This window comes from Bos mutus, chromosome 23 (assembly GCF_027580195.1).
Source record: "Bos mutus isolate GX-2022 chromosome 23, NWIPB_WYAK_1.1, whole genome shotgun sequence".
NCBI classification, from domain to species: domain Eukaryota; kingdom Metazoa; phylum Chordata; class Mammalia; order Artiodactyla; family Bovidae; genus Bos; species Bos mutus.
This window is the reverse complement of record NC_091639.1, coordinates 43,587,420-43,603,512: the sequence shown is the minus strand read 5'-3', so window position 1 is coordinate 43,603,512 and position 16,093 is coordinate 43,587,420. Positions and strand designations below refer to the sequence as shown.

At 37.9% G+C, this 16,093-nt stretch overlaps 1 protein-coding gene across 1 annotated transcript in view; it reads right to left on the bottom strand.

The window, feature by feature from the left end:
• The window catches only part of MLIP (muscular LMNA interacting protein), a 278,691-nt gene that overhangs the window by 77,179 nt on the left and 185,419 nt on the right, over window positions 1-16,093 (bottom strand). The window contains 1 exon segment of the mRNA XM_070361005.1: window positions 10,011-10,055. Within this exon segment, the coding sequence (XP_070217106.1) occupies window positions 10,011-10,055 (45 nt within the window).

Here is a 16,093-nt window from a genome sequence, read left to right as displayed (position 1 = left end):
TCACTAAACGTGACAACCAGGCACCTGCAGTCCTTCTTGTACTGTGTCCATCACGGTTTGTTTTTTATTTTTGACTCATGCCATTCTTCACCAAGATGGCCACTGATCACTGTCATTCCTGGTGGCTCTAAGGCAGCAGGCTGTCCTGGCTACTGGCTTCCTACCTCTAGCTGTCCTGGCCAATAGCTGTGGACCAGGTTAGTGTCCACTAAGGTTTCTGACTCTTCCGTGCTACAGAAAATTGTCCTTCAGAACGCTCACTCACCAATTGCTCAGTTCACCGAAGGCTTCATTTTTAACCTCGTAATGCAATATGAGTAAAGGTTACTTCTAATGTCTTAGGATCTTTTTCCTTTAGTTAGTTTTTCACTACTGGAATACTGAGAGAGTTTCTCTACTCATTTCCTTAGTTAAACAGCTTCTATGAAATATGCTGAACTAAATGTGTCTTGATGGAAACAACATAGTTAAGGGGCTTCTCTGGTGGTCTAGTGATTAAGAATCTGCTTTGCAATGCAGGGGACACTGGTTCGATTCCTGGTCCAGGAAGATTCCACATCCGGTGGAGCAACTGGGCCCGTGCGCCGCAATTGCTGAGCCTGCGCTCTAGAGCCCAAGATCCACAACTGCTGAGCCCACGTGCTGCAGGTACTGATGCCCACGTGCCCTAGGGCCCATGCTCCGTAATAAGAGAAGCCACAGCAATGAGAAGCCAACACATCAGAACTAGAGAGTGGGCCCGCTCACCACAACTAGAGACAGCCCACGGGGAGTGAAGACCCAGCACGGTCAATAAACAAATATTTTTAAAAGCATAGTTAAGTTTTTATCTCAATAATTTTAAGAAAAAAAGAACTCACCCACTAAAACTATTTGCACAATTTAACTACATTACTAACATTTTTCAGTACATTGTGCTAAATAATACCAGACTGTAATACAGAAAAAAGATAAAATGCTCAGGCAAATATATTGATTAAATTAGGGGAAAACCCATATATCTTTGCATTCAATCTTCACAAGTCCCCCAGATTTCTTCACTGAGAATGATGACATAACATTAAGGCGTTTTAGACATCCCCAATACATTTTTATTTCATCGAATATAATGGACTTCGTATCACTGTTATGAGAAACTATTTCCAGAAGGAGGAAAAAAATAGAATTAAATTTGAACTTTAGGGTGGCGTAAAGCCACTGCAGATTCTTTATCAAAGAAAAAGAATATTGGTTTATGTGTATTATCACTAATAAAACCAGACTCTCTCAACTAATCTAGTTGTGTCAAACCCTTAGAGAAGCCTCCTTCTCCTTGCCCAATATGGGTTGAGATTGTTTATTAAATTCTGTAGCTATAGTTATGTTACCAATATTCTAGCAATGATTTTTCAAGAGTAAGGAAAGATTGTTTGGTGAGCTGAGGCTGGAGCTGTGAATAGTGAGAGGAGACTACTATATTTAAACAACTGCCCATGGGTAAAAAACTAAACTAAGGAAGAGAAGGAACATGGGGTACCTAAAAACAAGCCTGAAACTGGACCTGAACAGCACTAAGCTTATTAGTCATTTGATCTATCCATGAAGAACATCAGAGAGAGTGTAAGAATGGTTCTTGTGTGAAACAAGGTCCTATGGTCTATATTCTATAGCCTTTGACATTATTTTAATTACTAAAGAAAGAAAAGGTGGAGAGTGCAAGTATTTTAACCCATTTATCATCATTGAAAACCAAAAAAAAACACAAAACTTTTTAAAACAAACATAGCAGTCAAAAAATTGTGAAAATCAAAACTTCTTATTTCAAAGAAAATCTGTTAAAAAAGCAAATTACATGCAAACTAATAGAGTTAGACTGAAGAAAGAAACAAGGATTTGAAATCCACTGAAAAATGAATTGTCAAAGACCTCATGCCTGAGGCACATAAAGAAAAGCCAAGCTCCTCAGGCATTTTCTAATGCTGCTTTTCCGTGCAATCTGCAGCTGTTCCCTATGCTTGACTCATGGATATCTGGCATCACACTAGCAGACACCCTTTTGGGAGATTGAAATAAAATCAAGTTGCAGCAAGTAAAAAGTGCTCAACACTTGCTTTTGCCTTCTACCCTCTGCACTAACACTTTTAGCAATTTTTTCTCCAATAGTTCTGTCCCTCTCAATTCAATAGCATTAAAGTGTTTCTCTTTGACCTTTTCTCTGTTGACTTTAATTGTCCTGAGTCTTCTTAAGGCTCAAAGGATTTGAAATCCACTGACAGTAGATTTGGGAAGGGCTGGGAGCTGGGTGTAATCAACCTTAATGTCCATTCTATTCTTAGGGTGAGAGAGTGCTTTGTTTTGTATAGAATGGTGGGGAGGATCCGGAGGGGAGTTTTAACTCCAGGCTGTTTTGAGCCGTGTAACTTTCCTTTAACTTATAAGTAGAATCTGATATATGATACAAATGAACATATCTACAAAACAGAAACAGACTTACAGACATAGAGAACAAACTTCATCGAAAAAGCAAGAGAGTTCCAGAAAAACATCTATTTCTGCTTTATTGACTAGGCCAAAGCCTTTGACTGTGTGGATCACAATAAACTGTGGAAAATTCTGAAAGAGATGGGAGTACCAGACCACCTGACCTGCCTCTTGAGAAACCTATATGCAGGTCAGGAAGCAACAGTTAGAACTGGACATGGAACAATAGACTGTTTCCAACAGGAAAAGGAGTACGTCAAGGCTGTATGTTGTCACCCTGCTTATTTAACTTCTATGCAGAGTACATCATGAGACATGCTGGGCTGGAAGAAGCACAAGCTGGAATTAAGATTGCCGGGAGAAATATCAATAAACTCAGATATGCAGATGACACCACCCTTATGGCAGGAAGTGAAGAAGGACTAAAGAGCCTCTTGATGAGAGTGAAAGTGGAGAGCGAAAAAGTTGGCTTAAAGCTCAACACTCAGAAAACGAAGATCATGGCATCTGATCCCATCACTTCATGGCAAATAGATGGGGAAACAGTGGAAACAGTGTCAGACTTTATTTTTTTGGGCTCCAAAATCACTGCAGATGGTGATTGCAGCCAGGAAATTAAAAGACGCTTACTCCTTGGAAGGAAAGTTATGACCAACCTAGATAGCATATTCAAAAGCAGAGACATTACTTTGCCAACAAAGGCCCGTCTAGTCAAAGCTATGGTTTTTCCTCTGGTCATGTATGGATGTGAGAGTTGGACAGTGAAGAAAGCTGAGCGCTGAAGAATTGATGCTTTTGAACTGTGGTGTTGGAGAAGACTCTTGAGAGCCCCTTGGACTGCAAGGAGATCCAACCAGTCCATCCTAAAGGAGATCAGCCCTTGGTGTTCATTGGAAGGACTGATGCTGAAGCTGAAACTCCAATATTTTGGCCACCTCATGCGAAGAGTTGACTCATTGGAAAAGACTCTGATGCTGGGAGGGATTGGGGGCAGGAGGAGAAGGGGACGACAGAGGATGAGATGGCTGGATGGCATCACCGACTCGAAGGACATGAGTTTGAGTGAACCCTGGGAGTTGGTGATGGACAGGGAGGCCTGGCGTGCTGCACTTCATGGGGTTGCAAAGAGTCAGACACGACTGAACAACTGAACTGAACTGAAGGGGGAAGAAGGGTAGGGAAGGAGAGGGTTGGGAGACGCAAGGTGTTACTGTATTTTGCAGGGAATTTTATTTAATATTCTGTGATAAACCAACATGGAAACTAATATGAAAAAGAATATATATGTATAACTGAGTCACTTCTCTGTACAGCAAAATTAACATGTGTGCATGTCTGCTCAATCATGTCTGATTCTTTGTGAGCCATGGATTGTACCTACTAGGCTCCGCTGTCCATGGAATTTCCCAGGCAAAAATACTGGAGTGGGTGGCCATTTCCTTCTCCAGGTGATCTTCCCAACCCAGGGAGTGAACCCTCATCTCTTGAATTGGCAGGCAGATTCTTTACCAATGTGCCACCTGGGGAGCTCCACAGCAGAAATTAACACACAACATTGTAAATCAACTATCCTTCAATTAAAAAAATTAATCCCATGGTATGCATAGGAGGTACCAAGACCATAGAGATATATCCATGAGACATCATATCTTTCTTGCTTCTTATTGCTTTTTCTATCTGTAGACCTTACCCTGTATGAATATCTCACTAAAAGTCACTGTAGCAGTTAGTAATACATCCCCAAATGTTCTAAGTATAAAAAGTAGAGTTGGAAGTATTTTAAAAGTTTGACTCAGTAAGTCAGGGAATGATGATTCCATGTTGCTATGAACATAACTGGTAGGCAGAATAAATAACCGTGGGGACCAGCGACAGTCAGCCTCCATGTGTCACAGTTTACACTAAAGATCAAACCAAGGGAAATGTGGGTGAAATATGGCACCTTCGTGTTTGATGACGTGTAAAATGATGATACGGACCAAGGCATAAGAGATGTCTCATTAAGTCATTTCTCTTCCTCCTCATTTAGCACAACTGATATAAGGATCTTCCATTTCTTCCTCAGCCTCTCTCACACAACATATCTTGGAAATATTTCTGAACCATCAAGAAAAGAAAGAAGAATGGTCAGCAGAGTGGAATTTCTTGCTGAAACTGTTCATAACTCATCAAATATCTGGTCACATCCTACAGAAGCAGATGCGGATCCATGTCTGGATGTAAGTGGATTGGATCTGTCACCTCTTACCCTAAGATCTGTGGCTGCATTAGGGCATGTCGGCCCTGAAACACTCCAGCATAGCAACATTGCCAGCCATAGCAACAAGGGGACTGCGTGTGCTGGCTAAATTGGAGAAGATGACCTTTATTTGAATATCTGTATATAGAGAAGGAAATATTCTTAATAAAGTTTGACACATTTTTAATATACGATGATATTTTGAAAGCAATATACTTCCATTGTAATGATATTTTTCTGTCCCTCCAGCTCATTAAAATGAGATTTTTACCTCTATGCTATATTATATTCAATAAGCCTATCTTTGTTCTTTCTCTGGCACTTAAAAAGTAATTTCTGAAATGTAGTGAGTTTATTAAATGAGTTGTTATCAATAAAATGTGACTCCAAGTGAGAGTTTTTTCGATAAATTAGGAATAAGTCCAAATACTTGCCCTATTTTCTGAAGTTGCTCTTTATTAAGAAAGTATACTGTGGTTTTGAATTACATGAGTGAAATGAAATTATACTGGCAGTAGTTAATGAAAAATAATAAATAGTTGCAAAGACAAGTATAATGTAAAGGAAAAAAAATGACATTCCCCTCCAGAGACATTAGTATGAAAACAGAATCAAACGGAAACTTAATTAGAAAATTCATTCCTTAGGGGGAAAGAAACTCTTTAAAAATGAGTGCCATGGAAAACAATCATTCACAGTTTAACTGATAAATTATGAGTTAATTTACACATAAGAAAATAATTTAAAACATCAGAAATATTCTAAACATTATCATCTCAGATGTTGTCACCAGATACAAAATTACTCATTTCAAGTTTAGACTGAAGGTTTGGGGTGATGAAGAAATAATTCAGACCCAGAAAATGAATACTAATGTATAAAATATTTAAGGAAGACAAATTATTTTCAGCTTCTGTTGGTGCAAACAAATATTAACGACAGGGGCTTTAACACAAGGAAAACCTAGGTTGGATTTTCCTCCTCTGTGACTGTTTCCTCCTCCATAAAATAGAAATTTGAAATAATCAGACCCACATCATAGGACTGGCATCATGTTAGATGAGATAGTTAAAACTCATCTGTAAGAGCTCAAAACATTAGTTATTATGATTATTGAATTTGGCATCTGTTAAAAACAATGAAGTGAAATATGAATGATAATATAATTAATCCCACAAGTGACCTATGATGATTAGGACCACTCAATGTGTTTGTTAGCCTCATTTAAATTCTATTACACTTAAGAGAACCTGAATTAAATTACTTTGAAATAAACTGCAAGTCAAGTACACCATGAATTGAAGAAAAACCTTGACTTTACTACAGTAAAGGAGTAAAATGGTACTTTACTACACCTGGCTCATCCTAAAAAGCAGACTATGTGGAGTGTAACAATGGGTTCAATCAAGATGAAGAAAAGGACATGAATTGTTTTACAAGGATTTTCTATCTTTTTTTCTTTTTTTGATGAAGGAAAGCCAGCCTGTCATCAAAGGCCCCATAAAAAGGAATTAGTCGTGTAATTTCTCATTATTTAATTAAACCACTCTCATCATCCCAGGAAAATCGGAAATCCAATGAACATACTACATTGAGAATTAGCATCTTTGTACATTTGTTTTAACATCAGTTCTCAACACCAGTTCTCTGTCTCGCTCTCCTCCAATTTCTGTGAACAAGTATCGTGCGCTTTGCTATTTTGATTGTTTACTGTCGTCCCCATCCTGTGCTTCACAAATGGGGACACTGCTGTTCTGCTCATCCCTCACACCCAGTGACTCTGCAGAAGAGCTGGGGCATGGCAGACACTCAGATATTTGTCAAGTCAGTGGGGAACACTCAGATATTTGTCAAGTCAGTGTCCCTGGGATTCTCCAGGCAAGAACACTGGAGTGGGTTGCCATTTCCTTCTCAATGCATGAAAGTGAAATTGAATGGACTAATAGGCTAGAAACGGACTATACTTTCTACTCATCACAGTTCATAGATTATATAGGATAGTTTTTTAAAGTGCCCCCCCACCCCTCCAAAGTAGGGTTTTGAGTGGAGTGTGCTAACCAGCTGAGGATAATCCACAGTGTAACAAAACTTTTTCTTCTTGGTTCTAATTCAAGTCTTCCCTTTTCTCCTCTGAGGTGCAGAAGTTGGTAAACTGCATGATCCCTGCTTTGGAATAAAATCTAAGAAGGGCAGTAACACACCTGGTCCTAGCAGATGTATACTGCAAAGATGACTGTTTTCCTCAAAGTTTTGAAGAGAGATGGCAGAATATTGAAATGTTACAACCTGTAGGATTCTCAGATTTGCTTTTGAGTTTCCATGGGAGAAGAAGGGAGAAAAATATAAAGATTAATTAAGTGAAAACTATTCAAGTCACACTTAATATGATGCAATTATAGCTCTGTTAATACAAATATTAGAATTTCTAGAAGAAAATATTATAGAATCAGTGGGGAGAGATAAATTAGGAGGTTGAGATTAACCTCCTAATTATTATATTATATTATTATATATACCGTAAATATATAGAATAGATAATCAACAAGGACCTAAAATAAAGCACAGGAAACTCTACTCAGTAATCTGTATTAACCTATTTGGGAAAAGAGCCTGGAAAAGAACAGATCTATGTATAGCTGTACATCACTCTGCTGTACACCTGAAACTAACACAACACTGTAAATCAACTATACACCAATATAAAATTTCATTTTTTTTTCAGTGCAAAAAGTTTTTAAAAAGAAAATATCCCAGTGTCATTCTTTTTTAAAATCATGGTATATTGTATTTAAGATCAATTGTTCACATAAGATTAAGGCTTATAACTAAGGAAGACTTCTGTTCTAAAATTTCATTTTTCTCCTGGAAAGAAATGTCAGACATCATTTAGTAAATGGAATAACTGAAGCCAAATATTTACAAGTGTGACTTCCCTATGATGGCAGCAGAAACTAGTTTTCGCACCCCACTGTAAAATTACCCATCTAGTCTTCCAAAAGACATGGACATATTGGAGGTGTCACAAACAATTCAAATGTCATTTTGTGGGAGAAAGTAAAAAAACAAATCTTCTCCAAGAAACCAAATTTAATCAAAATCAAGAATCTTATCTGAGTAAGAATTGATATTTGTTTGAGTCTATATTAAGTCTACTTGATGATTCAGTTAACTTCAGTTAACTTTGAATGATTCAAATGCTGTCACAAAGTTTGGGGCAAATGTTAACCTCCTTTAATTAAGTCAGATAACAGAAGAATAATTTGAAATAGCCTCTAACTATGGAGACTGAAGCAGCCCCTGTAGGATTATTGCCATTGCTATCAAATTACTCATCCCCTGGACTGATGAAAGAAGGCACCCTTATTTCAAATAAGCCTAAATCAGACTTGGGTGCAAACTAAGAGTAGATGAGAAAGAAAGGAGAGAGTAAAGAATATTCTAGCTCTTTTTTTCTTGAGTCTGGCTTTTGTAGAATGTCTTAGTCACAAAAAGTAGAGAAACATCTCTAAGGACTTTCTTTTCTTACATTCAACTAAAGAATCAAAGAACTAGCTAAATCATGGTGCACCCAGTCTTCCCAAGATAAGGAGGAGGAAGAGAAGTGGAGAGACATAGACGAAGGGGAAAAAAAGAAGGAAGGGAAGAACAATCATTTATTGACTCATATCTGTGTCAGGACTACATTAAGGACTTTTCATACATTAACCATTGTAAATCTTACATCAACCATTAGTATCCCAATTTTGAAAGTGTTAGTCACTCAGTTGTGTCTGCCTCTTTGTGACCCCATGGACTGTAGCCCACCAGGCTCCTCTTCCATGGAATTTTCCAGGCAATAATACTGGAGTGGGTCACCATTTCCTTCTCCAGGGGATCTTCCCAACCAGGGACTGAACCCGAGTCTCCTGTGTCTCCTGCACTGCAGGCAGATTCTCTACCTGCTGAGCCACTGGAGAAGTCAATATTATAGATTAAAAAAATCTAAGGCACAGACAGGTTAAATGACTTTCCAGGATTCTGGAGCAAGCAGCAACACTGGATGTGAACTTGGGCAAACTTCAGGAGATGGGAGGGACAGGGAGGCCTGGCACGCTGCAGTCCATGGGGTGTGCAAAGAGCCGGACACGACTGGACGACTGAACAAAAACAACAAATAGCCACCAAATGCCTCCACTTTTTAAAGTATTTGCTTCAAATAACTTCCAGGAATAACAGAAAATAACAGTGAAGCTTCTAAATAACGTTCTAAGCAGTGTTCCTATCCATACCCCCTAAACATCACTTCCTGAATGTGATGAAGCTGAGTAACTTCACTCAATTCATTATCTGCCTTGGGAAGGTTCAGATGAAGGCAGAAATGTATACACTGAAAGAAGATTGGTCACAAAATTTATTTACTAATTGACTCTGAATGATGATGATGATACTCGAAAATATAAACTAAAAGGAATAGTTTGCTGGTTTGTTTTAAACTAAATTTTAAACACTTCCTTAGGGAACAGTCTTATTTACACCAGAATATGTTTGGTCAGATGCAGAATTTGACTGCATGATGGGTTATTTAGTGAATAGAGAGTAGGAATGGGGTGAAGCTACGTGTGTGCATATGGCACATTCAGAGCCAGCTCGCCACAACTTATTGAATCAAGTGTGTGAGTTTATATCTACATGCTTATTATTAATACACTTTTGCTCAAAAGTGGGACTGATTTCTTTGTTAAAAATTTAAATTCAAACATCGAAATGAATCCGCCACAGGTATATCCGTGGTTCCCATCCTGAACCCTCCTCCCTCAAAACTACTACAATATTGTAAAGTTTTAAAAATAAAATAAAATTTAAAAAAATAAATAAATAAATAAAATAAAAAAAAAAAAAAAAAAAATTTAAATTCAAGAAAGCAGCAAACTAGTCAAAATCAACTAAACTGGCAATCCCATTGGAAATAGACAAATCTTAATATTTCAAGTATATGAGTGGACTCTATCATAATAAGCATGATAAAACATTACAAAAATGAAAATGCTATCTAAGCAAAGGTAATCAGAAAGACAGAAAGCAGGTACTAGAGTTCTGTTTGATTCAGCCAAACTAATCAGATAAATAAGACCTCACTTAAGAAGGAATTCAGTCAATATACTTACCTGAAATAACTGATTTTTCCACCTCTCGGCCAATCACACCATCCTAGCTCTTCCATTTATGAAAAATTCAACTAATTCAGCTCAGATGATTGTATAATTGAGTTCACCCCAAAGCATGCCCAAGCACCCATTACGACAGCAGTATGTATAATTATAAAGCGACTTACATATTTGGTTTCTCGACCAGCTGCTCTTGGAAGAGTTGTAGGCATCTGTATGAAAATAAAAACAATTATGGTACTGAAGTAATCAAGAAAATATTAAAAGACTTAACTTCTGGGATATGTGTTCACCTTTCTTTTCCTATTAAGACTTTCTAACCAGTACTCCATCTTTTCTATACAAAACCTCCTGTTCTTTGAAATTTATTTCACTAAGCTTTACTTTCACTTTATTATTCTCTTTATTGTTGTTATCAATCAGTTTTGAAGAAATTATATCTTATTTATTGATGACGTTCACTCATGGATCATAATAGTTCCTCACACAATTTCAGGATTCACACAGAAGTCTCTATCCCTCAATTCTTTGAGCTGTTCAACTCCAAAAACATCCTCATCTGCTCCGTTTCAATCATCAGCTCCCAGGACTGTTCCTAGATGTGACCTTCACAAATGGGAAACTTCTGAAATTTCATTTCTCACATCTGTCTTTTAGAACTCTACTTCCCATCTACCATCTTCATTTCTCAAACATCCCAACACAACATTTCTTCAGCCTCACTGAGACTTCCAAATTAATGAGCCTTCCCAGCTCCATTACATATCTTCATATTCTCAGTCATTTTAATATCTTAATTTATCTTGCTTCTTTCTCTCCTTGTGAGACAAACTCACAAAAACTAACAATAAAAACATAGATGGATCATATTATATATTTCCTCTAAATTTGCACTTGAGATGTAAAACATGGCTAGAGGAACTTTCTCAATCAAGCTAACTGATTTCATTATAAACTATGAAATAAATTTATACATCAAGCACATTACAATAAAAATGAAGAATTAGCTATGGATACAATGGCTTCCCTTGTGGCTCAGCTGGTAAAGAATCTGCCTACAATGAGGGAGACCTGGGTTCCATGCCTGAGTTGGGAATATCCCCTGGAGAAGGGAAAGGCTACCCACTCCAGTATCCTGTCCCGGAGAATATACAGTCCATGGGGTTGTAAGGAGTCGGACGCTACTGAGCGACTTTCACTTTCACTTTTTCACATACACGTGAACCTGGGTTGCAGGGAGAAATAGATGACAAAGCAGCACGTGGAAAGCGTTTTATTTGATGGAAGTTTTGCATCTTGGATGTGGCGGTGGTTACATAACTATATGCTTTGTCAAAACTCATAGAATTGTACACTAAATGGGTAAATTTTACAATGGGTAATTATACCCCAATGAACCTGACTTTTAAAACAGAATTACATAAGCTACAAAAAAGAACTGAACATAAAGACTGAAGAATAGAATAGATAGTGAACAAATTCTTGAACTGGAATATCAGACCAAGGAATCTTCTTGGAAGAATTAGGAAACAATAAATAGAAAAAAAAAATGTAAAGATGAAGACATGGAATATAGAAACAAAAGTGACAAAATCACATAGTGAGAGCCCTAGGAAGAAAGGAACATTTGAAAAAATAATGACTACAAATATCCTAAATGTGACGGGAGGACGAGACTGAAAACTTGAGATGAAAGGCTAAAGAGAGGATCAACTCAGACACATAAAAGAAAAACACACACACACACACTTAGACACATAATAGGAAAAATCAGTAACATCACAAAGACAAAATTCTAAAAGATTACAGTGCTACTCTGTGAATGATCACTCTGCAGTGGTGGAGTAAATATCATACAGACAAAACATTTCACAAGTTATGTTGTTGACAAGAAAGAATCTAGGCCAAAAATCTGTTGAGAAAAGGGGACCTATAATTTTATATCTGGCAAAGCTATAATTTAAAAGAAAGGGTAAAATGCTAATCTCAGGAATACCGGCAATAGAATCAGAATACACTTTTCAGCAGGAGTTAAAAAAAAAAAAAAAAGAAAAATCTAGGAAAAATCTATGAATCTTTCAGAAATCAGGATCTAAATAAAGATTAAGCATCTAAATAAAGAATAAATCAAGAAAAATATCACCATTAAAATTCAAATATAGAGGTACAAAAGATACTAGCAAACTGTGTGTGTATATATGTACATATATAGAGCTCTTGGTTGAAACTGGAAAGTGGAAAATGCTGTGGTATTTAATTTTGGAAAAATACACTTGTAAGTCTGAAAATTGATAGGAAAATCAGCACAATTATTGTTTTTAATAATTTACATCTAATTATGAACAGTAACAAAAATGCAAACTGAGATTTTCTTCATTTTCAAACCAATAAATGTCAAAATATCCAAAAGAAAACATTTTAAGTAGAAAATATACACTAAGATGACAGGAACTCATCCTAGTAGAAGAAGAATTGCAATAACTGTTAATGGCTTAAGGTCCCAGATCAACAGAATTCCAGATTAAATATAAAAGTGATATTCAGAAAAATGTTGTCTTGAAGAAAATAAGAGCCTACAAAAGATAAAAAGTAATAGAAAATAGTAAAATTAAAAAAATAACAAAGTATATCTAGGAAAACATGGAGGAAAAACTACAGATATTTTGTGCTTATCAGGTCAGTGTTTTCACACAAGACTAAAAAGAACAGCCTTCCATGTGGTGTCCTAAACGCGAAAAAAATTCAAAGAATGGATATATTTATACATGTTGTACATTCACCTTGTCACACAGCAGGAACTAGCACATCATTGTAAAGCAACAACACTCTAAAAAATTAATTAATTAAATTTAATTTAGAAAATAAAAAAGAAGGGACTTTAAAAAGTAAAACAAGGTGTACACAAAATTAAATTGAAAAAAGAAAAAGTAGGTTTGGTGTAAAAGTTTTTTCTCTGGTTGTTTTCTTTTTTTCCTGGATGGTGCCAGAAAAAATAAATATGATTTTTATGAGTGTCAAAAGTAGGGAAAACCACTAGACCATTAGGGTATGACCTAAATCAAATCCCTAATGATTATACAGTAGAAGCGAGAAATAGATTTAAGGGACTAGATCTGATAGACAGACTGCCTGATGAAATATGGATGGAGGTTCATGACATTGTACAGGAGGCAGGCAGCAAGACCATCCCTAAGAAAAAGAAATGCAAAAAAGCAAAATGGCTGTCTGAGGAGGCCTTACAAAGAGCTGAGAAAAAAAGAGAAGCCAAAAGCAAAGGAGAAAAAGAAAGATATACCCATTTGAATGCAGAGTTCCAAAGAATAGCAAGGAGAGATAAGAAAGCCTTCCTCAGTGATTAATGCAAAGAAATAGAGGAAAACAACAGAATGGGAAAGACTAGAGATCTCTTCAAGAAAATTAGAGATATCAAGGGAACATTTCATGCAAAGATGGGCACAACAAAGGACAGAAATGGTGTGGACCTAACAGAAGCAGAAGATATTAAGAAAAGGTGGCTAGAATACATAGAAAAACTATAAAAAAAGATCTTCACGACCCAGATAATCATGATGGTGTGATCACTCGCCTAGAGCCAGACATCCTAGAATGTGAAGTCAAGCGGGCCTTAGGCAGCATCACTACAAATAAAGCTAGTGGAGGTGATAGAATTTCAACTCAGCTATTTCAAATCCTAAAAGATGATGCTGTGAAAGTGCTGCACTCAATATGTCAGCAAACATGGAAAACTCAGCAGTGGCCATGGGACTGGAAAAGGTCAGTTTTCATTCCAATCCCTAAGAAAAACAATGCCAAAGAATGCTCAAACTACCTCACAATTGCACTCATCTCACATGCTAGTAAAGTAATGCTCAAAATTCTCCAAGCCAGGCTTCAACAATGTGTGAACCGTGAACCTCCAGATGTTCAAGCTGGTTTTAGAAAAGGCAGAGAAACCAGAGATCAAATTGCCAACATTCGCTGGATCATCGAAAAAGCAAGAGAGTTCCAGAAAAACATCTATTTCTGCTTTATTGACTATGCCAAAGCCTTTGACTGTGGATCACAATAAACTGTGGAAAATTCTGAAAGAGATGGGAATATCAGGCCACCTGACCTGCCTCTTGAGAAACCTGCATGCAGATCAGGAGGCAACAGTTAGAACTGGACATGGAAAAACAGACTGGTTCCAAATAGGAAAAGGAGTACGTCAGGGCTGTATATTGTCACCTTGTTTATTTAACTTATATGCAGACTACATCATGAGAAACGCTGGGCTGGATGAAGCCCAAGTTGCGATCAAGATTGCCAGGAGAAATATCAGTAACCTCAGATATGCAGATGACACCACCCTCATGGCAGAAAGTGAATAAGAACTAAAGAGGCTCTTGATGAAAGTGAAAGAGGAGAGTGAAAAAGTTGGCTTAAAGCTCAACATTCAGAAAATGAAGATCATGGCATCTGGTCCCATCACTTCATGGGAAATAGATGGGGAAACAGTGGAAACAGTGGCTGACTTTATTTTTTGGGCTCCAAAATCACTGCAGACAGTGACTGCAACCATGAAATAAAAAGACGCTTATTCCATGGAAGAAAAGTTATGACCAAACTAGATAGCATATTAAAAAGCCAACAAAGGTCCATCTAGTCAAGGCTATGATTTTTCCAGTGGTCATGTATGGATGTGAGCATTGGACTATAAAGAATGCTGAGCACTGAAGAATTGATGCTTTTGAATTGTGGTGTTGGAGAAGACTCTTGAGAGCCGCTTGGACTGCAAGGAGATCCAGCCAGTCCATCCTAAAGGAAATCAGTCCTGAATGTTCATTGGAAGGACTGATGCTGAAGCTGAAACTCCAATACTTTGACCACCTGATGCAAAGAGCTGACTCATTGGAAAAGACTCTGATGCTGGGAAAGATTGAAGGCGAGAAGAGAAAGGGACGACATAGGATGAGATGGTTGGATGGCATCACCGACTCAATGGACATGAGTTTGAGTAAACTGAGGGAGTTGGTGATGGACAGGGAGCCCTGGCGTGCTGCAGTCCATGGGGTCGCAAAGAGTTAGATACGACTGAGTGATTGAACTGACTGAAAAAATTTCAAAATAAATTAAAAAATCAAAAGAATAGCCTTAAGTTCAGAAGGTCTGTATATGCTAATAAAGGCTAGAAAAATAGCAAAGGTAAGATAGAACAACACATAAGCAACAACAGTATAGTTTCAAAATCAGAGTCAAATCTAATAAACCCTTCTGAAGCCTTATTTATTCTTTTTTCTTGGCAGCTGTCACCACATTAACATTCTCCTAAATGCTGTGCTCTTTTAGCTTCCATGATGCCACGCTGCCCTGACTTTGCTCTCAGAGTGGACTTCCATTCTCCATGATTGGACCCGCCATGTTTCTTTCCTGGGATCTTCATACGGGGTGCCCACAACATCCAAATATTAGTCGACCCCTCCCCAGCCCTCCTACCATTGCCAGATACACAGGCTTAAGGCCTGCTTGACACATACCTTGAATTTATCCTGTCCAAACAAATATAGCCTCTTCATCTTCCACATTATATCTCCCTGTCTGCACTCGATGCAGAGACCAGGAGCTCTTCCAAGATTCTCCTCTGCTTCTCTACACACATCCAAACCCAAGAAAGCCTGCAAGATCTCTTTCACACCTACTTCTCTGCAACTCCTCTGCACCCACTCCATCGAAACCACCATCACTGTTCCTCCTAGCCTCGGTAGCCTCCTTACAGCAGCCATCAGGATCTTTCTCAGCGGTTTCCTACTGCTGCTGCTGCTGCTGCTAAGTCGCTTCAGTCGTGTCCGACTCTGTGCGACCCCATAGATGGCAGCCCACCAGGCTCCCCCGCCCCTGGGATTCTCCAGGCAAGAACACTGGAGTGGGTTGCCATTTCCTTCTCCAATGCATGAAAGTAAAAAGTGAAAGTGAAGTCGCTCAGTCGTGTCCGACCCTCAGCGACCCCATGGACTGCAGCCTTCCAGGCTCCTCCATCCATGGGATTTTCCAGGCAAGAGTACTGGAGTGGGGTGCCATCGCCTTCTCCAAGTCAAGACATGAAAGCAACCTAAATGTCCATTGACAGAGGAATTGATAAAGAAGATGCGGTATGTATATACAATAATAAATTACTCAGCCATAAAAAATAATGAAATAATTCCATTTGCAACAACATGGATGGACCTAGCAATTATACTAAATGAAGCAACTCAGACAAAGACAAATACCA